The sequence below is a fragment of the Argopecten irradians genome, chromosome 3, assembly GCF_041381155.1.
Source record: "Argopecten irradians isolate NY chromosome 3, Ai_NY, whole genome shotgun sequence".
Lineage (NCBI taxonomy): Eukaryota > Metazoa > Mollusca > Bivalvia > Pectinida > Pectinidae > Argopecten > Argopecten irradians.
This window is the reverse complement of record NC_091136.1, coordinates 22,080,642-22,105,846: the sequence shown is the minus strand read 5'-3', so window position 1 is coordinate 22,105,846 and position 25,205 is coordinate 22,080,642. Positions and strand designations below refer to the sequence as shown.

Genomic DNA, 25,205 nt, shown 5'->3' with positions numbered 1-25,205 from the left:
GTCAAACTGAAATGCCACTTTCATATTATGTATCTCGTCACAAAAAGCAATGTCACGACAAACAATAGAAAAACACATCATTAAATCAGACAAAAGATTCAGAATTTTGCAGCCTGTTTTTTCATTCATTCTGTACCTGATTATATACATCCGAAACGGTGAAGTAAGCCATTTTACATAAACGTAGACAACAGTTATCATAATCGGTTGTTTGGCTGATTAGATTATCGTCCTATTAACAGCCTGGGTCGTTTGAGATCGACATTTCGTGTATGTGACTGTTGCATGTGAGTGTGTTTTGGGATATTGCATTAAGTTTTTGCTGTGTCTCTTTGTAATCCTGGACTCTTGTCCTTTTCTAGTTCTATCTCGATGATGAAGCATATTACCAGATACACAAAAACAGTGAACCTCACCGGGTCACATTGTACTGAAAACGAGCAAACCAGTCGTCCCACTCCCTTTCTGCTGAGCGCTAAAACAGAAACTACCACTCCTATAGACTACGTTATATCTCAGCCAGGGGACGGAAATCAAAGTCTTCGTCAAAGAGGTGAAAGCTATGGCAAGGGAGACATAAGAAAGTCAGTTAGGAAAAAGTCAAAAGATAATATCCCAAGTCCAGCTGCCTTTTTACGATATAATGCAATGAAACAGTAGCCAATTTCTTAAATTTTCGTGATATTTTATTTGTACATAAGTAACTTATAACTTATCATGTCGTTACATTTTTTTCTTTCGAATTTCTAAAGCAATGGAGCAAACTTAATTGTAAACAGATTGTGCACAAAGGGAAGTAACTATTACTAGCCCTAATCGGTTGCACCCTTGATAACTGGCAGAGTAGGAATGTAAAATGGCTAAAATAAGTATTGAGAAATGAGTTTCGTATAACACTCTTGGTTAGCGAAGTTGCTGTATAGCACACACATCATAAAGAATTGGTTATAGTGGTGAGGGTTTGGTGCTGGTGTCCTTTAACGGTGGCCCAGTGGTTAAGATGTCCCGACATATTACCACAAGCCCTCCACCTCTGGGAAGCGGGTTCGAATCCCATGTGGGGCAGTTGCCAGGTACTGACCGTTGGTCGGTGGTTTTTCTCCGGGTACTCCGGCTTTCCTCCACCAACAAACCTGGCACGTCCTTACATGACCCTGGCTGTTAATAGGACGTAAAAATAAACAAACCAAACTTTAACAAGTGTCTGTACTGTATGTCCTAATGATAATGAGCACGATTGTCCTTTTACATATAGCATGGTTTGGATGGATCGGTTTTGTTTGATTTATCATATTTACGTCCTATTAACAACCAGATCCATGTAAGGACGGACTCCCATGTATGTAATGTCTTACGTGTGCGAAGTGCGAGGTGTGTATTTTGGGAGACTGCAGTGAATTCGTGTTGTGTCTTCTTGTATAGTGGAACTCCTGACCTTTTATAGTGATATAACACTGAAGCAAGCCGCCGAAGACACCTAACAACACACCCAATCCGATCACATTATACACAATATTTCCAAAGTAATAAGATATGATTATTATGGAACCAGAAGATAAAGTCTCTATTTCCACATCTAAAATTTAAATATTAATGTTGATCATTAGTAAAAAAAAAAAAAAAAAAAAAAAAAAAATTTAATTACAGTGATATAACACTGAAGCAAGCCGTCGAAGACACCAAACAACATACCCAATCCAAGTACGTGATACACATTATTTCAAAAGTAATAAGATATACATGTTATTATTATGGAACCAGACGATAAAGTCTATATTTCCACATCTAAAATTTATATATTAAAGGTTATCATTTGTTAAAAAACAATTTTTGATTATAGTGATATAACACTGAAGCAAGCCGCCGAAGACACCAAACAACACACGCAATCCGATCACATTATACAGACAACGGATAAACCAGTCGTCACACTCCCACATTGCTGACAGTACTAAACAGGAACTACCACTTGTAAAGAGTATGATATGTGCCTGGGCTAGCGGGGCAGAACCTAGAGCCTACCTCAAAAGTGTGAGCGCTCAATCGAAGGTCAAAAGTGAGGCGATTTTAAGGGAGATGTTAGGAAGAAGATAGAAACGGAAAGATAAAATCCTAAATTTAGTCGTCTTTTACGATTATGCAATAGGGGCAGCAGGTACAATTCTTACACCCTACCTGCAGTCAAGCAGAATGTCGAACAGCATCCCCATACTGATCAGACATACGCTATTATACTGACAACAAACCTATACAATACAGTAAAGCCTATTCAGTTGTCGTGGATATAACATGCAGACAAAGGTCATGATAAGAATGTGATAAAAGGTGTTAAAAGCCTGGCGTAGTGATTGTTGAAAAGATCGCGTATCTATGGATATCTATCGGTCTTCAAATTATTTTCATAATTGTACAACAATGTTTTATTAGATATATGTTTTTGTGTTAATTCTTGCTAATATTGTCGGCGAAAAAACAATGATTTAGGACCAAGTACAACCTCAAATAAACGCTTGAAGAACAACAATTCACAGTATTAATTATTGTTAAGACCGGATACTAACACAGCTTAAATCAACACATTCACATTAAAAAACATGTTACAAGTATCCAGATAAACCTGGATTAATTGTGTATACAATATCATAAGTTTTTTATTTTAAATATTAAATCATTCTGTAAAAGTTGTGAGCAAATCGTATGGACAATATTTCATCGTTAAAACAATAATTGAATTCGAATTCGGTTGATTTCGATTTGCAAATAAATATGATAGAGATAATCACAAAACTCTATATAAGTATAATATACATGTATATCCCCACACATAACCACATGTCTTGCACACGAAATTTTATCGAAAAGTCCTCAATGTATTCGCATTATTTATTTAAATGACTAATTCTGAAACATTTAACTTTCAGATACTTTTTTGTTTCAGCCATGAATGATTACAGACATGCGCATTGCATTACTTGATGATATGGTTATTAAATGGTACACAAGTAGTATCAGGAATTTTAGATATAATGTTTACTTTAAAAATGCTCCATCGCCGACAGACCATAAGCAGTACTCATCATTTGAACAATAGCTGATGTTTAAAGATGCTCCACCACCGACAGAGCATAAATGATATTCATCATTTGAACAATAATCTTGTTTAATCTTGTATATATATATGTCTAATTAACACAAAATATAATATAAATAATTTATTATGCCTTTGGTGCATTAACAACCAGTAATTCATTCCATATAGGATATAGTGCCACGGAATTTTTTCGGGATGCAATTAATCATTTTTCATATTTTCAACTTGAAGTAAAATTAGAAGCTCAAATTTTTCAATGTCGGTAATGGTGTTAATTAAGTAACTTTTGTAACTGAAGAAAAATACTAAATCGTCTGCTCCTGTTTTTAATAGTGAAAAAATAACATATGTCAGCGGTGGAGCATCTTTAATCGTGTATATACGTCTAATTAAAACAAACATTCATATAAAATAATTCATTTTGATTTTAGACGTGCGCAATCAGTACTTCATTCTCATGAATGGCCATAGTGTCATGAATTTTTCAGGGACGCATTTAATGATTTTTAATATTTTTATCTTGAAGTAAAATAATGATGATAATGGTGTATAGTAAGCAACTTTTGTAATTGAAAAAAAAGATAAATTCGTCTGCTCTTTTTGTTGTTAGAGGAAAAAAACTTTCGTCAGCGGTGTAGCATAGTTTAAATGATGAATCTGGATAACTACTTCTCCATTTCACATACAAATATATTCCGTGATCAGACCTGCCGCCGACATCTTATTCACAATCAATGTCTTCTGTACCATTCAAAAATAGGAAAATGGTTTCCTAGACTGTGTGATGAAATATTTTCAGAGAAACTTTGAGTTGACTAACAATTACTGCTCGGTTGAAACGTTTCATGTAATATAGTGCATTGTCAGTAGTACATTTCTATTTAACGATGCTATTTTGACCTACCTAAAAATTGAGACGATATAGGCGTAATTTTTGGTGACTCGAGGGTTAGTTCGCCTAATCCAACCCATTGGTTCAACTTTCGTAGAAGTGCGTTCCTACATGATAAAACATATTTATATAGTCAAGTGGCATATTCATGGAGTGTGATAAACACACTGCCTTTAACTGGCCAATACTGCTGTCTTTTGTGTTACAGTGATGACTAGGAGGATGTTTTTTGTTGCTTTACAATTGAAAAAATGTTCATAATTTTTTAAATGATTATTCCATCTATTCTTAAATAAGTTCACACAATATCGCTGATACTTAATGTTCTGGCAGGTCATACCAAATGGTTACATTTCTGAGAGAAAAATAGTGCTATCTGAGATGTTAAAGTTACTGGTCGTTTGTGAAATATTTTTTCGTAGGTCTTGTACTGATGTTGCGATCTGATATATCTTTCCAAAGTAATAAGATATGATTATTATGGAACCAGACGATATTTTTTTCTCCAATTTCCACATCTAAAATTTACATATTAAAGTTGATCATTGGTTAAAAACAAGTTTTTAATTCCAATATCCGAATTGAATGGTCACAGAATGGCTGATTTTCTCCTATAAATATCTATTTTTTGAAGACGCACAATTCTCCTGTCCCAGGAGGGTTTGCGATTTCGATAATATTTTCCTGTGTTTCTGCGACTTCTTTTCGGTTGACATCGTCTTTCAATTTCTTTTCGTTTTACGTTCGCCTTTCATTATACAATTCTCCTATAAATCCATTTGCCGGAGTTTCCAGACGAGAATAGGTTGGCTATTCTCTATCGTTTACGTTGGTTCTCGTTTCTTCCCGCTTCCATATTACCCTTGATCATCTTCAATCATAAAATATTCAAAATATGCTTATAATATTTACTGCTTAGGCAAGGTCATTCCCGTTAATAACAAACGTCAAAGTCTGAAACTTTTGATGCAATATTGTCAACCCGAAATCTCTACCAGTTACACGAGCTTTTTACTGCCGGCGACATTTGTGATGATATCCAAGACATAGTTGATTTGAAAAAAAGTATAAGAATATAATCTGTTGTTGAAGCTGTTGTGGGGTATTGTATCAAATGCTTTCTGGACAAATATAATCTATTGAGTGTTCCTTTTTCATACCTTCGTCCAAAACTTCTAGCAGCTGTGAATATGGTGATAGTTCAGAAATTGAAATTGTTTTTTTTTCAAGAAGTATTTATTAAGCTTCATTAACGTTAGGTATATGTTTTATTATAAGAAAACTTTATATACTTTTTTATTTGAGTGTTGTGCGCCTTTCTAATGGTGATATTCATCTTTTTTGTATGTAGTAGAAGACTCTTTCAGAAGTAAATATGAAGGGAACTTCATACACGCATGTGCAATACCGAGTCTCTACACATAGTACTTTACACCTGGATGCTGCCCTAAGATATTGTTTTAATTGATAAAATATGTAAATCTTCGACGATCGCATTTGATTAAAACAATGCTTTACAGAATTCTCCACTATTCATCACAATCGTAAATGTTCTTACCTGGTAAAGGAAGGAATGCTTCGAAATTTTAACAATCGTTTGTCCACTTAGAAAGAAATTACTTCTTTGTCTCTATACTTAAAAAAGAAATATTTAAAAGGAGTTATAGGTTTTGTAATGTTTTCGATATTGAAAATGAATCAAATTCAATAAATCAGCTATTTGTTTGGCATTTTATGTTTTGGAAAGTGTCATCATCTTACAGAAGGAATCATCTGCACTTAAACCTTCCTTATTAACTATCGGAGGTGCCGGAGACTTGAAAACTCGTTGATAGGCCATATTATAGACATATTTTGATGACGTTCGTTGAGAGGGGCATTCGGTACGTATTATCAAACACAGAAAGTTTGCATCAGTGTTTACCCTCAAACAAACTCACCTTATCTTCAAACCAAAGTCATCGTAAAGGTTGTTCGTCTAAATAAAGGCATCTCAAAAGCTTAAGAAATCATATGATCAATTCATAATAATGAACAAAAAATGCGTTTTCGTGAGAAATTTAAAGCAGCCAGATTTATTTTTCACGCACCTGGTGCATGTTGTATGATTTTGAACCCGTCGTTACAGTTGTTAGAAGTACATGAAAATGTTGGAGAGGTTAAAGTGTTCGTGACATCGCTAACGTATTAAAAAGGTGATGTGGTATAACAATGAGTTTGTTTGGGAATTAATTGCTGTCGTTAAGACATAAACAATCCGAAAATACAAGTTGTTTATAAATACGTTGTGTGTGTGAGTGACGTCCTATGTGCCGTCCCCGCCCCACCATCTGAGTGTGGCGTTATCTGAACTGGTTGACCACCCGCTCCATGTCCACTCCGGCTAATCCCCAAATATAGACTCCCAGTTCACGACAAATGGAAAGTTTCGTAAACAAGTCAATGTCCCTCCTTCTTTGGGCTAAACAAACGGGTCCATGGCGTTATGTCGCGTCGACCACACGTACCGGACAAGAAAAAGTAAGAATAAAAACACTTCCTTGCTACAAATAAGGCTTTTTATAAGAGTTCAAAAAACAATAAGCATAAATTCAAAATTTTAATTCATTATCTTATTTCTAAACAAATTTTAGATTATAAAATGATTTGGTGTTACGTTTGAATATCCCCCTAAATGAGCCTCATTTATTATAGATTTCCTCTTATCAGATGCCGATTCGAAAAGGTCGAGCAAAGAAACAACACAATCTTTTAGTAAATATCGTGATATTACATGGTGTGATGGAATGTGAGCCCTGGTCATTAGAGGGTGTCCACACATTTGGGTGTGGGAGATAGCGATATATAGGCCCCAGGATTCCCATCCAGTCAGAGACAAGACGGTTTACGCAGGACATAACCGCACGCCATCAACGGAAACTGGTTCCATGAAATAACAATAGGAGTATCTGCATTCCATTGAGAGCGATCACTTCTTGGACTTGTCACTGTGATTTTACGAAGATGCATACGTATCTTCTTGCTGTTGGTAAGTACTGTTATATATCCTTTTTTTACATTTAATGATTTTAATGTACATCTTTTATATCTATCTGTGTTAATTTAAGTTTTCTTAATTTTACATAAAATGATGTCAGGAATTGTGGGGACAAGCAAAAAGCAATATGCATCGTTAATCGTCATTATTCTACACTGTTGTATCCGCTTTACAAGACCTGAACATCATTTTCGTTCCAAAAATAATATTCCTTAATCAATGCCTATAAAATATTTTTCGGAACTATTATTATGTTCTGTTTTTTTCAAGTTTCAAGTTTTTCGTTTCTGTTCGCGATCTGCCAATCAAGTTTTTTCACAAATATATTGTTTGACTTTTTGAAATTTAATACAGTTTCACAGTTTCCGCCCAATGGATACTCCGAATAGTTAGCGTGTTGTTTGTGCGTTCTGTACAATCACAATGACATATACTGATATCCAAACATATCATTTCGTTCTTATTTTGTTTTACTTTTCCTGAGAGCATTAACGTTACAACCTATTGTTTCTCTTTATAAATCACAAAAGTTGATCAACAAAATCTTTCCTTCCTGATATTCTATGAACGTTAATAGGAAAAAGCGAAAGAATTAATTTTATAATCACAGAAAATATTTTCTTCAGTTTTACGCCACTGCTTGACATCTGACCATTTATACATTGTTTATATCACAATAGACGTTCATATCATTACTCTCAGCAATGCTGCCCAAGTTTATGTCTTAGAAATTAAAAATTATGTATTGTAAACATTTGGTGATCATTTTTGGTGATAAATAGCATGTTTGAAGATCCTCTTGATCTGTTAGTAATACATTTACAACATATAAAACGTAAATGGATGAATGTTTAATAACTTATTCACACATTATTTCAAAACTAACCTTGATTGAATAGTGTGATCATTATGTATCAAAATAAAACACTGAACATAATTGGATAACGATTTTCGTAAATGATGAACGTTGATATTGATGCATTACTTTACTTCAAAGCGTAGATTACTTTACGAGAAAACTATTTTTCTGTGATATTTGAAGATAAATTCCTGACATAACTCTCGACATATTTAAAAAAAAAACTTTTGGAACTAAAATTAATTTGTTCTAAATGAAAATGACTTACTGTTTTGAAATGTCAATACTGTAATCGGACATATATTAGTGGTAGTTGAATTTTAGCGCTTTTCGCGTTGTCTTTTAGGCACCAAATCAAGTACATCTCTAAATTTTGTAAAAGGGTATTTCCGGTATTGAACCACCTTCTACGTAATGTTCACGCCAATAAATCACAATTTACACAATGTTTATAGCATTTGCGCTTAAGTAAATACGGTTACAGTTATACTAAAATTGTGTAACTGTTCAGAAAACACTCTCCAACTCAAACACAAACCGTCCGACGATATGTAGGAGTCAACAAACAAGTCTTCTTGCCAACCATTTCCTATGGCCAAACAATGACTACAAGGTCACAAAGCGTTTATATCCTGAAACATCTACGAATTCGCAATGTTTCATATTTAGAAACAACAAGTCAAACTTGTGACTTCGAACAAACACAACATTGAGGTTTTTCTTGACATTATTCAAAGAATTTCATTAGCAGTATCAAAAAAATGACGGAAGACTTAAGGGTCATTGAATGTCTGAATATCATATTGATAACTGATAAATAAGAGGTATCTGTTATGTATGTTGGGTCGGTATAAATCGGTCGATTTTCAATTCAGACTTACTATCGAGATTGTAGGGTATTATGGTTAATGTTAAGCTCTTCAATTGTTTATCATTTACTACTTAGGGTCAATTAGGCCCATCAAATCTTTAGACTTTACAAATCCATTAAATGCTGCTCTTGTACACGGTGGCGTGACACTCCACCTTACTGAATGGTTTCGAATCTAACAACAAACAGCATAGAAGAAATCGACATGATCCCGAATATGTTTATTCTCGAATCCTTTGACCTCAAATATATATATATCTTAATTATATATTGTAAACAAACACTCAACTTGACAGCCTATGTCATCTAACTGGGTCTTACTTCCCCATTACATATTGATAACATTAAATTGAGGCAACCAGTGACCAGTTTTAACAAGGAGCTTTAGTTCAATATTTTCTCAACAAAGGTTAAAATCACATTCCACACATAGACGTTAAGTTATGAGTATTTTTGTTTTAAGTTGAAAAGTAAATATGTGTAAAATAACAAATAAGTACATATAACATTTCTTTATTTAATTTTCAGTATTCTTACCTGGTGTTGTGTTCTCGTGTAAGTAAACAATTTCCTTTGATCTCTGTTTTCAGTACACATTCGACAATATGATATACATACCATTATCTTTTCTAATACTTTATTGAGTTTATCTATCAAAATGAGAAGTCTAAAAGTAGAAGTTTTACTTTACAAAGAAAAGAAAAGGGAAATTCTCGAACGATTCAAATATTGGTTTGCTTGTTTAATAATTATTTTTCAGTGAATAAATTTATCTGCGAGCAGTCAACCGACTCAATATCATGTAAGAGTGGATTTGCGTTAAAGATAAGGAGTGTAAACTTTGGTCGTACCTCAAAGATCGTGTGTAGTAACGATCCTACCACAAACTGTTACTCGTCCGGGCGGACAACCGCTTACCTCGCCAATAAATGTAATGGACTGAATGCATGTCAGCTGACAGCAGACAGCAATGTGATTGGTGAGAATCCGTGCCCTGGGGTATCAAAGTACCTAGACCTTCAGTATGACTGTGATCCGGTCCCGACCACGACCACTACCACCACCACAACTACCACCACCGCCCCACCGGTCACTCAGCAAACCGCTACACAACAAGGGGGTAAGCATCAGTTTGACTGTATTTCTCATGTCACCTTCACGTTATATAAAACGACTATATATATAGCTATTGCTTAGATGATTGTGTTAATAATGCTGGCTAGGTAGCCAAATATTTACAAAAATAGCTAAATGAATAAAAAACGATAAAGTTGTTGTTTTTCAAATAAAAGAAAAACCAGTTACTCCAAACTGGCTTCATTATAGCAATGAACGGAACAAGGATCAATAACCGTTATTATGTTCTGTAAAACAAATTTGTTTCAAAAACGTAAAGACCAAGTAAAGTGTATGATTTGAATGATCAAAATTAACATTTTTAAGTTTATTTAGAAAGGTCCAATTAAAAGATAATTAATAAAGCAAACTCTTATGAATGATTGTCGTATTGGCTCCTCAGGAGACAACGGGACAATTTAATATTCATTGCCTATTTATGTTTCCAGCCCCTCAGGTGTGTCATGAGTACTTAGTGTCCGGTAAACGAGGTATTCCGGACAACAAACTGACCGCATCGTCCACATGGGCAAACAAAACCAACGATGACCATAAACCTCATCGCTCTCGTCTGTTTACGACAGCCGTGGATTACGCTAATGGAACCTACCTGAGAGGGGCGTGGAGTGCCGGAGTTAATGACAAAAATCAGTACATACAGGTAAGATATCTGACGTCGTCCACATGTGACATCTTACACAATACAGGTAAGACATTTGACGTCATAAAGGCAAGATATCTCTGTACAGGTGGGGCACATCACTAATACGAAAAGCATTGTATCAATAAGTTAGTGTATATATCTGTGTTATCAGAAAACTTTTCACATACATCTAAGAAGCACAAATGTAATAGTCGATTTCAAAGAGTGTAAAAAAATATAAATATGTTAGTTGTGATTTAGTGTCACATTTCATAAACTTTAGCATTGATCGATCAAGGACGGTAATTATTAAATGTTGGGGAATGGTACAGATAATATTTCATTTTCATCGAGTCCATCAGTATTTAATGTAACGTCGCGTTATTCGCAGGCCGAGCTGACGAAAGTGTCTACTATTCGAGGAATGGTTACACAGGGACGCAACGTCAACCCAAAGGACAACTGCTGTAGTCAGAAAGTGACCAGTTACAAAGTCGGCTACAGTATTGACGGCACGACCTGGCAGATGGTGAAAAACGGACCTAATGATATGGTACGTCGTCATTGGTCGATATTAATAAATGTAAACGGACCTAATGATATGGTACGTCATCATTGGTCGATATTTATAAATGTAAACGGACCTAATAATATGGTACGTCGTCATTGGTTGATATTAATAAATGTAAACGGACCTAATGATATGGTACGTCGTCATTGGTTGATATTAATAAGTGTAAACGGACCTAATGATATGGTACGTCGTCATTGGTCGATATTAATAAATGTAAACGGACCTAATAATATGGTACGTCGTCATTAGTTGATATTAATAAATGTAAACGAACTTAATGATATGGTACGTCGTCATTGGTTGATATTAATAAATGTAAACGAATTTAATTATATGGTACGTCGTCATTGGTTGATATTAATAAATGTAAACGAATTTAATGATATGGTACGTCGTCATTGGTCAATAATAATAACAGAATAACGATATACTAAACTAATACTGAACTAAATGTACTGCATGACATACGGTAATGGGGTTTTTTTCGCTAGGAGAAAATGTCGCTTTCTACTCAATTAAACTAACACGGATTCTCATTTTACACAGATTTTCCCGGGAAATACCGACCAAGATACTCCCGTCACAAACATGCTGCCCTGTCCAGTAATCGCCAAATACATCCGTCTATATCCTACAAAATGGGACTCTCATATATCTCTGAGGTGGGATGCTATTGGGTGTCCTACAGATGCTAGTGAGTATGATTAGGATACCTCAGACGCCTAATTCGATATAGCATCCAACAATTATTCATTAAAATTATTGATGCCGGCAAGAACATCTATACAGGGTTCTGTAGAACAGAAAGGACATAATTGTTCAATCTGTTTACCCATTTGATTGCTAAAAAGTGTGATTTTTTATTTGTAACTTTCATTGTTTAACTTTTTTATCCTCCGTTTGTGTCTTTATTTGATACCTAATTGATATTTAAGAAATTTAATTGCTTCTTTGCACTTTGTTTAAGATCCGTACGGTCAGTGTCCGGCCGGCTGGACCGAGAGACCCAACAGTAACGAGTGTTACCTGATCACCACAAAACAGTCTAAGGGATTTGATGACGCTAGACAGGCCTGTAGGTTGGCTCAGGGCGACCTGGTACAGATCGACTCGGTCGCGGAGAGGGTATGTGGCCACCGCCATTAATATTGTAAAGGCTGCTGTTCTCATGTCTACTTTGGCCATAACTACTTTGGTTGTGGAAACTGCTGCGCCGTTGTGTTGGTCATAGAGAATATTTTCTCTAAAGTATATCTTACTGAAATCAGATTGTCCAGTAGAAAAAAGGAACGTCCTATATATTGTTCATATTGTGATATCACCATATCGCCCCCACTTCATCTTGTTTTCATGATAAAACATAAAACATGGTAATATAAATTGTTCTTCTATCGACACTTTGTTCAAAGTTTAGTTTGAATATATGACGACATTTATTGAATCTTTTTCTCTATCGAGCGATAGGTCTCTTTTTCAAGTTTTACTCAAAATGCTTTCCTTCCGCTTATCAATGACAACGTGTTGCTCTTATAGAATTGGCTAATCCAGCAGTTGAACATCGTTAAAAATACCCAGTTCCCCAACACCCAACTATTCCAAGTGTGGGTAGGACTGAGTAACAGGCCACGCAGAGACTCCCAGGACTACAAGTGGGTGGACGGCACTCCACACGACCCCGCCATTTTGTAAGTAATGCATTGGTAAAGTTCTCATGATCCCGCCATTTCGTACGTAATGCATTAGTTAATTTCCCATGACCCCGCCGTTTTGTAAGTAATGCATAAGAGAAGTTTTCAGGATTTCGCTATTATGAGAGAGATCATATTTTAAATTTGTTTCTTATCGATTGACTCCCATTATGGTAATTAATGTAAATGTGTTATTAGATATACAAAGACGTGCCAAAGGCATTGGGCCATGATATTTGTTTTCTATCATAACATCATAACATCATGGGTTTTGATATGTTTCCAATTAATATTTATATATTTCCCTCGAGGTTTGCTTTAATGTAGATGATTACTTGATTATTTAACTGGTGCATTTTGATTAATTTTCCGCGGATGAAATTAAGACCTGTTTCATGCTATCTTTCACTAATGATTTTTTCAAGCAAGATGTCACTTAAGGTTTGCTATATTGGATATATATAAGACGAAATCAAGACAAACACGTGTTTGAATATTCAAGGTTAAGGAACTACATGTTGTTACTTAAATGTATGTGCATTTTGAAAAAAAAATTGTAGAATAACAAAAAGGGTACATTGGAAACTGTTGGCTCTTTGCTGATACATATTTAAACGCTAAAAATGAACATGTGTATAAGATGATATTTGTATAGCATGATATTGATGAATCGCCTATAATGAATTTACTTTTAGATGCTTTACCGCTGACAAATGGTATTTTTCTCTATCAAACACAGGAACAGACTTTAGTATTTTTTCAGCTACAAAAGTTACTTACTATACACCATTACCACCATTGAAAAATTTGAGCTTCTAATTTTACTTCAAGATAAAAATATTAAAAATAATTAATTACATCCCGAAAAAAATCCTATATTGAATGAAGTACTGATTGAGCATGCACCTAAAGCAAATAAATCATTTTATAGAGGTTGGTAACCGGTCACCATAATATATGCAAGTTGAGGGTGCGAGATCGTAAGACGAGGCCGCGAGGTTGCGAGGCGAGGTTGCCAGGTCGCTAGCCTCGCAACCTCGCGGCCTCGCCTCGCGATCTCGCAACCTCAAAACCTCGTGCAATGAGACAGTAATTGTACTTGTTATTTATTTATTCATTCAACAAATACTTAAATGTCTTAAAATGATAATATATCTACAAAATTTACATTAAGTCTCATTAAAGTTAGATTATCCAATAACGAAGCACAACATCTTCAAAATCCTTTACAAGATATCCTATTTCTTTAAATGCTTAATTTCCTTTGCAAGATATCATCTTTTATATTTATGTCTTGAACAGGCCTAGGTTAACACGGCTATTGCGACATGAGAGTACGTAACTTAAGATATATAATGAAAGTAATTCGAAGTTAGGAAATCATCCAATAACAAATTATCAAACCAATCAATTATTTGTCAATACGCATGAACAGATTACTGTTTCCTTGCACGAGGTTACAAGATCGCGAGGCGATCGCGAAGTTGCGAGGCTGGTAACCTCGCGGCCTCGCCTCGCAACCTCACAACCTCACACCCTCGACTTGCAGGTCGAGGGTGCGAGATTACGAGGTGGCCCTAACCGGACATCATAGTTATAGGCTCTCCGATAGCACAATATAAATAAAATAAACAAGAGAAACTATCCATGTGTTTACTACATATATTCTTGGTTGTTTGTCGTGAAACACCAGTCCCTGGCTGCCAAAGATGCCGGATAACTATATGACCATCGAACATTGCGGGGAGCTTGTCAACAGTGGACTCAACGATGTCAACTGTAACAGCCCTATTAACTACATCTGTGAGAAGAAGAAATGTAAGTCAGTGAGAAATGATAATTTAGATTTATTGTGAAGGTCAATGAGATAATGGAACTGTGATTTAAGTCAATGAGATACAAAAGCTGGTTTTATTGTGTAACTAGTAACAATAAAAATAGGGATGAATTGAGTCGGTCGTGTTGCCAGAATACCATTCAATTAGTTTTCTTTCACACAAATTTTAGCGCTACATTACATTTCCATATTGATTTAAAATGAACAAGTATTTGAAATCAATAACGTATACAATTACGTGTGTTTTGAAAAAAACGTAGCATAATAACTATTTATAAAGAAATACGTATTTAAGTATGTTGTTTACGTTGTGAATGTGATATTCGTTCCGGAGGTAATTTATGAAAAAAATAAACGGGCGTAGGTGATAATATAACGTCTACAGGAGGTTAAAATTAGTGATTAGAATTTCTGGTAAACAACAATTCTAACGAACTTACTTATTATGTCTTCCACTGATACATGAAGCGATAACTTGTGTTATAAATTTCAGTCTGGAATGCACCAGTGAACAGTTTCACTCCCGCTGTCGCTATACCTACCACGCCGTCAACCATAGCACCAACAACAAGTAAGATAACCAGATGTCTAGTAAAACTATTATTGTCTTATTTATTTCATATTTCTTATATGTTAAAGAGGTGACGTACTTGTACAAGGTTTAATGCTACAGTCGTTGTATGCCGAGGGAGGTGTCAGAGCTCTCGGAAGAAGTCATTACTAACAGTTACTGGTATTGCACGGTCTTATCGATCTCATCCGTCTAAACTTAAATTATTGTATTGTTGAAAATGTTTAAACAATGTTTTTTAATGAGAGGGAAATTTAATTTATATTTATTGCCAAAGAAAAAAAGGTCAAATTGAATTGAATTATTAACCAGTATATTGACGAAGTCAACTAATTAACTAAATATCTGGTAGTTAATAGCTATTGTAGACAATAACAACACGTGACTTGTTATTTTGTTTTTACTATATTCTGTATCTTTGTATATAATACTTACAAATAACCTTCTTTTTCCAAATACATAATGCTACAATTCTTTCTATATGTTTTCGATTTCTGATTACATTTCCATTCTAAGAGAATCGCATGAATCAAAATTTTATAATGCACAGTTACATTAAGATGATAAGAATATATATTAATATTTACACCTATAAAGCATATAATATATGATGTACAAAAACAAATATTTATTTTCATTTGGATTATTTAAAGCATGATTTTCTTAGATTTTAACTAATCCACGCTGATAATGAATAAATACGTATCTTTGAAACACATTTGAACATATTTATTATATCATATTCCATATTTCGATACATTAATTTATCAATGCAAATACTGAATGTAAAATTTGGTTGTATAAACCCCATTTTATTTTCTCCTTTTAGTACAATCCAACATCCCCGTGCCGATTGGAGGAAATGTCCAAACCATTGGCCAGAGCACATTCACAAGTAAGTCAGCATTTGGGAGTTTCTATTGCTCTTTTGCACATTTTGATTACTAAAACATATTTTGGCATATCATAATCTTTCCTATATCCTGTCACTTTGCCCATGTAGTAACCTTTGCATATATCACTGGTGTAACATGTCCTGAAAATGATCTGTATTTGCTGTGCCGGCAGGAAATTAACTGTGATGCATATAGATCGTTCTGACATATTGGTGTATGATTTTTAGCTTAATTCGGCAATGTTTTACTTTTTAGGGGGCTGTCATAAAGCGTCTGACTGTCGTAATCTACAGCTTGGCGACTATCAATCGTGTACCGGATGTCACTATTACCTGACATGCGCACCGAGTGGTGACTTTGTTCGGCCCTGTCCGGCAAATTTGATATTTGACTACAACAGCAGAGCATGTGTAGCTCGTTCGGGCACGTGCAAGGGACCATGAACACCATATAGAGACATTCAAAATTACAACGCTATATCAAAAGAGTGTATCATTTAGGAAAAGGACCTTTTATAGATCTTATAAGATAAATGATAATTACTTGATTCCTGGTCTAATAGAGCCTTGCTATATGAAGGTCGATATCTTCAATAATTATTCTGGATCATGTTATCATGTGAATAACATTTATAATTATTACCGGGCAGGTCTCTCTTAAACTTATTTATTCGTTCATACACATATTGACCTTCATTTTTATTGTATCAACTCTGTCAAAAACATTTCACATGTAATAAAAAATTAATTTTATACATTCAATAGCTTTATTTTTTTGCACTGAGAATAGATATGTGTGTACTAGTACTAGTACAGGGCTTGATTAGATTATGATTTCTGAATCGCATTGTTACAGTTAATATTTTGACTTGATGTAAGGAAGGACCAACGTTACCATTGGTACTGTACAGAAAACAGACACATAGTAGGTTTGGTCTATTTGTAAAGGTTTGATGTTTTACTTTTACGATCCGAGTTATGTCTCGTTAACGTGTTAATGTATGATATATTGTGAAAACAATGTCTTAAGGTATTATAGTGATTCACATGAAACAAACAATACCATTGTCTAATTGTTCAAGGGATGATTGGAGTTATCACTTTTCCCATTTTATTCCAAAATAAACAAATGCTGTGTTCTTTAAATATTCCGTCCTTGCGGGTAGGTATCCATTGTGAAATCATTATTTTGTGGACGCAACTCACGTAGTTTTCTCCTAAATATATGACGTTACGTTCGTAAACACATGACGTCACAATCAATATCTACCCGCAAAAAAGATTACATAAGAAAATCATAACGAATTATTTAGTGATATTTACTGGAAATATATTATCCTGATTTGGATATAATGTATCATGAACCGCGATAAGCCTGATCCCGCTCACCAAATGGACCATCGCTTTTAAACACTAAGAACTCAAGTATAATTCTACTGTATTCTCCACTTTATTGTATATATACACACAGAAGTTAACAATGTGAAAAATATATTATTTCACTGGATATTGTTACTATTCACACAAAGAATTTTGTAAGATGCTAATATCACATTCGTTCTCTCAATTTGATTTTTCTCAATCAAAGTGACAACTACTGCAAATTTGATATTCGGCAGACACCAAACATGTAATATTCCTACTAAAGTTGTTAGTACCAGGCCAGACTCGAACCAGACAGACATAGCAGACATAATCATCACATCAACATTTGCCTAGTGAACAAAGTCTACCTCCACGCTCTCATTCAAAACCATGATTATAAAAATGATACAAACAAAATATTTCTCTTTTTTTATCAGCAATGAAGTTATTTTTGTTAGAAGCAATGATTACATTTCACAGACAAAATAGTAAGCCAAAGAGCATTCGATATGAAAAAACTGCCCGTACAGGTTAAGTCCAACACAGTTGACATCGGCGTAAGTGTCGGGATACCAGGTCACGACGTTTTGTTCATAATGGCCTCCGATCCACCAGTATTGGGCTAACGAACAAATCAATGAATAGACAAAATAATTCATCACTTGCACAATGTAGTTCACATTCAAATCACATACCAGATGTTGAATGACTATGTAATATGGAATTTATTAACATCCAATATCGTGATGACACGTATAGGACCGCTTTGTATTTCAATTAAGATATCTATCAACTGATAGATGTTGACAGACACATTCACTAATATCCATTTACTCATATAAGATTGTTTTTACCATATAACGTATACTGCAGTGATAACAATGGATTAAGTACAAGAATGGATTCAGCTTTGATTGGGGTTTATCGAGATAATGGGCAAATGATCTTCAAACAATGCAGGGTAAATGTTAGTATTGAGCTTTTACTGTACTTACTTGTTGGGATATCCAGCATTACGCCTGCAAGTGCTCGAAGTTTTTTAATTGTATTCGAAACAGCTAAATGACCAGAAAAACTATTTGAACAAAACGAGGCTGCAGCAGACCTAATGGCCCAAGCTTCAATAAAGATAAAGAAGTTTCCGTCTAATTGAAGAAATGAAGCCGGGAGAGTGCGTCCATAAGTCAATACTGAAACAAACGTTATTTTTGAAATATGAAATATCGTATGCATCACTTAGTCGACAAGAAAATGAACTAACGTAACTTTACGTGCGGTTAACTTTCACGTACTGCGTGGATAATAAGAAATCTCGAAAATTAATCACGATGTTACAAGTACAGTAGAACATCTAATGGGTTTTACTCGCCAAATGAATAGCCATGAATCCGTTAGGAACAAAACGTAAAGAGAAGCCAAACAAGTTTATCTACAGTAACTCACTTGGTAGTTACAGCTAAGGTATGTAAGGAAACCCTTCTTTGGAAGCGGCGTACAGTTTCGGATATACCATTATCATTGTGTTAGAGAGTAGAGCGAGACTACCTAGTTGCTGCCACCCAGCTATACACAGTGGCACATTAGCACAGTGGTCCAACTGTAGCGGTATGAGTTCCGGAAATAGCGAATGCCGAAGCGAGAGATAAACAATGATGTTTTAGGGCACCGATAATTTAGATTTATTTTACTCATTTTATAGACATACATAAAATGAGTCAATACAGATTCAATGGTTTTGTCTTTAATGTTTGCAACCGGTATGCTATGATAAATATTTGTATCTTGTTCTTAAACTCGTGTAATCGGCGGCCACTTATCAACAGCTCTTGCATTCGAGTTTACTAAATTGATGTTTTAATTTATATCTTACCAATAAATATGATGAATTATGAATGTACTCCGAACTACATGTATTTATATACATCGAACATATAAAGAGACAACCAAGCGTTATTGGTGCGAAGTTAATGCATTTATAATGACAATGACAATGACAACGACATTTTTTATTCTCATAAACTGAAGCTTACAGTGCATCGAATTATACATATCAATTTTACAATGAAGTCAATAAAGAGAAATTTATTTTGCGCGTTCATTTCTATATACACTTACAGTATATGTGCAATTGAGGCTTATTATATCGGGCTACTGTATGGTTTATAGCTACAATCCCTATCAACATACAGTTAAGTGGCTATAAACCGTACAGTAGCTTTCCATGGGTTTGCTATATCAAATCAAGGCTGCGGGATAGCCGATCATCAGCAGGCACAAAACCGCACTGATCCGATCTATTTTCGTGTGTTAATAAGCGTTATTACTGGAAATATTTATTACTTAAATGACATCAGTAGTGTTAACAGTGCTAATCAACAGAATAACCTTTAATCTATATTTACCTGGATAGCCAGGCTTATTTTTGAATAATTCGATTTTGCATGAAACGAGCATTTTCATTGACTAAAAATTTACTTTATCAGCTCATAAAGGAAAAAAATAGTGTCAGTTTGTAACGTCGCTTCGGATTGGCTGAGATAACGGCGTAGTGTTTTTATAGACGAAAGAGCCCCAAATTAAGTTTTGAATATTGAAGAGATTATCTTTAGTTAATTGAATTATAAGGATAATTTGAATATATTTTTTATATTATGGAGATATGACACAAAAATCTGAGTGTACTCTTAGCATAAACCGCTCGGTTTATTTAGAATACACTAAGAGTTTTGTGTTACATCTCCATAACACAAAAAATATAATGAAGTTAATCCTTAAATATGTAAGTTGTAAGTTTGGTTCGTTGTGAGGAATGTCGCTGTTAATGGTATTGCATCTTTTGTCTAGTTTAGATATCACAGATAGTGACATTTGCTTATCTGTGCGGTACAGTATGTGTCTATTAGACAAGTTTGTAACAGATAGTTTTTATTATATTTATATCTTGCTGTCTTTATCGAAATCAGTCGAAATACCAAGCTTTTAATATTACGTGAAACTTTGCCAGACCGACATTATGAAAAAAACTCACTTTTATCCTGGACACAAATCTGGCTTCCATTACGAAGAATGGTACAAATGTATCCCGGAGAACACGTGTCCAGATCACATAGGTCTTCATTTCTCTGAATTCGAATAAAAAATATTTATTATTTCAATGAGGTGTGATAATTATTGCTTTATTAATGTCTGCGTCAATATAATAGGACACATCAGTGAAAATTACTAATGTTTAATCAAATAATGCTATTTCACCTATGAACTGAAAAGTCAATGGAATACAGACATACATACCTGGCTAATACCATTTCTTAGCTGATAGATGTATTTCCCTCCAACACCCGAGGTACAATGTTTATCTAGGTAGATGCTACATGCGAGTTGTTCTTTGTTGTATCTGAGGACATAGCAGTCAGTCCGACGGATGCACGCCCGTTGACACTGAATATATCCCATTGTATACAAGACCAAGGCTGGTCTTGTACACCTTATTTCAGTTGCATTGATATAAAACCTGGCCAGTACCATTACCACCAGTGTGAAGCAAACCCGCATGTTCTTGCAAAAGTGCTGGTGTATTTCAACAGGTAATGACATCACCTGTTGTGTTTTAATCTTATTAAGAGATCAAGTGTTAAACTGCTGTCACTTGTTATGCCTTACCAACATGTATATTAGGCTGATGGAAAATTATTGGTATTCTAGAAGAGGCGTGTCATGTCTACGTCGTCATGGATGGCTGATTTTGAAAACTAGTTTAATGTAATCTATCAGTTGTCTCTTAATTAAATCTTCTTGAATCAATTAACATGGTGGGATCAATTGCATTAAAACGAAGATTCGTTCAAAACACAATTTGAAAGTACATGTATATACAAAAATACACAAGTGGAGTAAATAATATCTTAAGTGATTGTTACTTGTCAAAGAACAATACATAAATTAAATTGTTTCTGTAAGCGAATGTCCTGGTATATTCCCAAATTCTTCCCGATTTCAAATATTCAGAATGTTCACAAATCCAAAGAGGAATCCGTATATCCATAGAAAGTTTCTAATATTGCAGGCGATTGATATATTCTCACATATTCCAGTTTAAGTAGCTTTCCACGTAATTTTACAATAGAACTTCCCTAAGGCAGTAGATAACAAAAACCTTAAACAGTTCTTGAAGGCTGGTCTTTCTTCCTAACTTTTTCTTTTTAATGCCTTCTTGACACCACCTCACTTTTAGCTTTCGGTTAAAGATACTCCACCGCCGACAGAGCATAAATGATATTCATCATTTGATTTTTTGTTTGTTTGTTTGATTAATTAACGTCCTATTAACAGCTATGGTCATGTAAGGACGGCCTCCCATGTATGCTGTGCGTTGCATGTATGTTGTGCGAGGTGCGTGTTTTGGGAGACTGCGGTATATTCATGTAGTGTCTTCTTGTATAGTGGAACTGTTGCCCTTTTTATAGTGCTATATCACTGAAGCATGCCGCCGAAAGACACCAAGCAACACACCCCACCCGGTCACATTATACTGACAACGGGCGAACCAGTCGTCCCACTCCCTGTATGCTGAGCGCTAAGCAGGAGCAGAAACTACCACTTTTATAGACTTTGGTGTGTCTCGGCCAGGGGACAGAACCCAGAGCCTTCCTCACAGGGGCGAACGCTCAACTCAAGGCCAAAAGTGAGGCGGTGCCAAGGGAGGCATTAGGAAAGACAAAGTCAGTTAGGAAGAAGAGAAAAGATAAGATCCTAAATTTAGTCGCCTTTTACGATCATGCAATAGGGGCAGCAGGTACAATTCTAACGCCCTACCTGCAGGGCCATTGAACAGTAATTGGTGTTTAATCGTGTATATACATATATACGTATAATATGTCTAATTAGCACAAAAATGTAACAAAATAATAATTTTTTGCCTGTGGTGCATGCGCAATCAGTATTTCATTCCATATAGGATATAGTGACATGGATTTTTTTCGGGAAGCAATTAATTCTTTTTTTATATTTTTAACTTAAAGTAAATGTAGAAGCTCAAACTTTTCAATGGTGGTAATGGTGTAAAGTAAATGACTTTTGTAACTGAAGAAAAATACTAAATCGTCTGCTCATGTTTGTTATAGTGAAAAATACCGTTTGTCAGCGGTGGAGCATCTTTAAGCGTTCGACCCCGTGAGGAAGACTCTTGATTCTGTCCCCTGGCCGATTCACACTTAAGTCTATAAAAGAAGCAATTTATGCTCCTGTTTAGTTCTCAGCATCTAAGGAGGGGAACCGTATAATGTGACCAGGTTGGGTGAGTTATTTGGTGTCTTCCATGGCATGCTTCAGTGATATAGCACTATAAAAAGGGTAAAAGTTCCACTATACAAGAAGGCACAACATGAATATACCGCAGTCTCCCAAAACATGCACCACACAAGTCATACACACAACACACTGAATACATGGGAGGCCGGTAAGAGGACGTTAATTTAATTAAAACAAACATGTCTAAAATAGTCACGATTAGCCCTTATACAACCAGATTAAATATACATCATAAACGATATCCATCATTTGAACAACGACTGATGTTAATCGTGTATATGTATGTCTAATTAATACAAAAATGCATTTGGAATAATTTATTTTGCTTTTGATACATGCTCTATCAGTACGTCATTCTATATAGGCCATAGTCCTACGGAATGTTTTCAGGACGCAATCAATTATTATCTTTTTGTCTTGGGGTGAAATAAAAAGCGCAAACTTTTCAACGATGGTAATGATATAAAGAAAGTAACTTTTGTATAGCGTTTGATATATTCTACAGTGTGTATGTTAGGACATAAAAAATAATATTTGAAAAAAAAAATCTCTCTTTTATACTATTTCTTAAGAAAACAGTTAGAAATAGATTCCATAACAAAATAGAGAAATAGAGACAACACCATTCAAAGGGCGAGGTTTCCATAATTATAAAGATACACAACACGAGTATACCGCAGCCTCCCAAAACATACCATACAGAAATTTACACATCGCAACACGTAGTACACATGTGTTATAACCCACCTTGAAAAAATAACACACTTTGGAAAATCATTTCAAAGTGTGTTAAATATGGTGTAAGTCAACGCAGTTTGAAATATTTTTTCAAAGTGCATTGAAAGTGAGTTATTTTTTTTCAAAGCGGGTTGTAACACACATGAAAGGTCTCCCTTAAATGATCTTGGCTGTTAATAGGACGTTAAATCTTATGAACATATATACAATAATGCCTCCCTGACGCTATGTGGTCCTTGCCTAATTAAGAGAATCATTTAAGCGACATTGTTACGTTGGCATCCTTCTCCATCTTGCACTTTACGTTTTATGTTAGCTATGAGGGAATACTTTTTGTCACTACAATAGTTTTATGTTAAATAACAATAATGATGTGAGTTCTAAATCAAAGCTTTAGTCTTTTAGTTTAATAAACGGACATTTCAGTTAATTTTGATGCTTTGGTATTTACTATTATACAGTTGACTTGCCTGTTAGAAGGCCTTATCATGAATGGACTTGTTCCCGATATGTGGTCACATCCTTTGGAGTACACGTAAAGGCGTTTTGTGCCGATAGACGTTACATCAACTAGCTAGGAAAGATAACTCTAGTAACATATGTGCATTATACTCAGCAATAACCAAATGCGAAGTGTAGTTTCTTAACAGAGCAGCTACTAAAACATGAAACGCTAAAGGTTATTTTGTGTGCGGAAGTTTGATACGTTGAAAATTATATCATAATGAACAATAAATGTGTTTTGTGAAGGCCTACCAACCATCAAGCTATAACATACTTATTACTAAGAAGACAATCACGGTGATATAATAGCCCTATACACACAGGGGGCAATTTGCAAGTACAGTGGAACCCGGTTATATTGAACAAATTTAATTACACAACAACGAAAAGATAGAAGATTCCAATAAAGCCATCATTAAGATAAGAACCATATAGGGATTGGATTTCGTTTTTATGTTAACCATGCTTGTATGGAGCAATTCCTCTAAGAATATATTCTATGGGGCGCTAACGCCCTATATTTACACTCACACGACATTTTATTTATATTTTATGCAATAAAATCGTCATTTGAAAGTGACGTAATTATTCAATAAAAGTCGGTCAAAAGTGGGAGGAGCTTACTCAATTGAACAGCGAATGATGACTCTTCACGTAATGTAGAATTATTCATCCGCGACGACAAAAAAAATCAATATTTTAGTGTAAAATAAACATGACAAACAAAGTAAATTTCAGAGATAATAATATCTCATCAGATCAAAACTTTAAACATATGTTCAATTTTGCTAAAAGTTAATATATAGCGTAATAACATAAAGTATTTTAACCCGGTCACATGTGTGAACTCGGTGACCGTTATTGTGCAGCGAGGCGAAGCTGACGCACGCTTACACACTGGAGTTTGTCGAAGTTGTCAAAACACCGGTATTCAAGTAGCTCAATGTGTTTGAGATTGTCGTCTGACTTGACGATATTACATCCTTAGGAGCCATGTGATTTTATAATCTACACTTAGATCCATCGCCATCGAAAGATGCAACAACTTCACTTGTGTTCGATGGATAGGCCTACAATGTATTTGTGGTGACGCGTAACTGTCAACACGTGTATTACTAGCGGTGCATGTTTTATAATACACATGATTAAATTTTCAAAGAACAAAGACCAGAGAATATGTTTTATAACTGACCTAGCTCTGTCAGAGGGTCTCACGC

General features: G+C 34.9%; 2 protein-coding genes across 2 annotated transcripts; one reads left to right on the top strand and one right to left on the bottom strand.

The window, feature by feature from the left end:
* The first annotated feature begins 6,841 nt into the window (after positions 1–6,841).
* LOC138317860 (uncharacterized) lies at positions 6,842–16,827 on the top strand. Its single transcript, XM_069259813.1, has 12 exons — positions 6,842–7,011; positions 9,279–9,305; positions 9,511–9,870; positions 10,316–10,527; positions 10,901–11,062; positions 11,630–11,777; positions 12,051–12,208; positions 12,617–12,768; positions 14,465–14,589; positions 15,102–15,179; positions 16,009–16,074; positions 16,331–16,827. Exons 1-12 carry the CDS (start codon positions 6,987–6,989, stop codon positions 16,516–16,518), a joined length of 1,701 nt encoding a protein of 566 aa, XP_069115914.1. The 5' UTR covers positions 6,842–6,986; the 3' UTR covers positions 16,519–16,827.
* Positions 16,828–17,906: 1,079 nt separating this feature from the next.
* Positions 17,907–20,991, bottom strand: LOC138319561 (uncharacterized). Its single transcript, XM_069262713.1, has 4 exons — positions 20,731–20,991; positions 20,468–20,579; positions 18,435–18,629; positions 17,907–18,061 (listed from the first exon to the last, which is right to left on the bottom strand). Exons 1-4 carry the CDS (start codon positions 20,989–20,991, stop codon positions 17,907–17,909), a joined length of 723 nt encoding a protein of 240 aa, XP_069118814.1.
* Between the last annotated feature and the right edge of the window lie 4,214 nt (positions 20,992–25,205).

Excerpts from the sequence above, each read along its gene's own strand:
- LOC138317860 (XM_069259813.1), top strand. The coding sequence starts at position 6,987 with ATGCATACGTATCTTCTTGCTGTTG. Across the intron at positions 7,012-9,278 it reads TACGTATCTTCTTGCTGTTG|TATTCTTACCTGGTGTTGTG; the intron begins GTAAGTACTGTT and ends TTTAATTTTCAG. Across the intron at positions 9,306-9,510 it reads ACCTGGTGTTGTGTTCTCGT|TGAATAAATTTATCTGCGAG; the intron begins GTAAGTAAACAA and ends ATTATTTTTCAG.
- LOC138319561 (XM_069262713.1), bottom strand. The coding sequence starts at position 20,991 with ATGCGGGTTTGCTTCACACTGGTGGTAATGGTACTGGCCAGGTTTTAT. Across the intron at positions 18,630-20,467 it reads GATTTGTGTCCAGGATAAAA|TATTGACTTATGGACGCACT; the intron begins GTGAGTTTTTTT and ends CGTTTGTTTCAG. Across the intron at positions 18,062-18,434 it reads AATGCTGGATATCCCAACAA|CCCAATACTGGTGGATCGGA; the intron begins GTAAGTACAGTA and ends TTTGTTCGTTAG.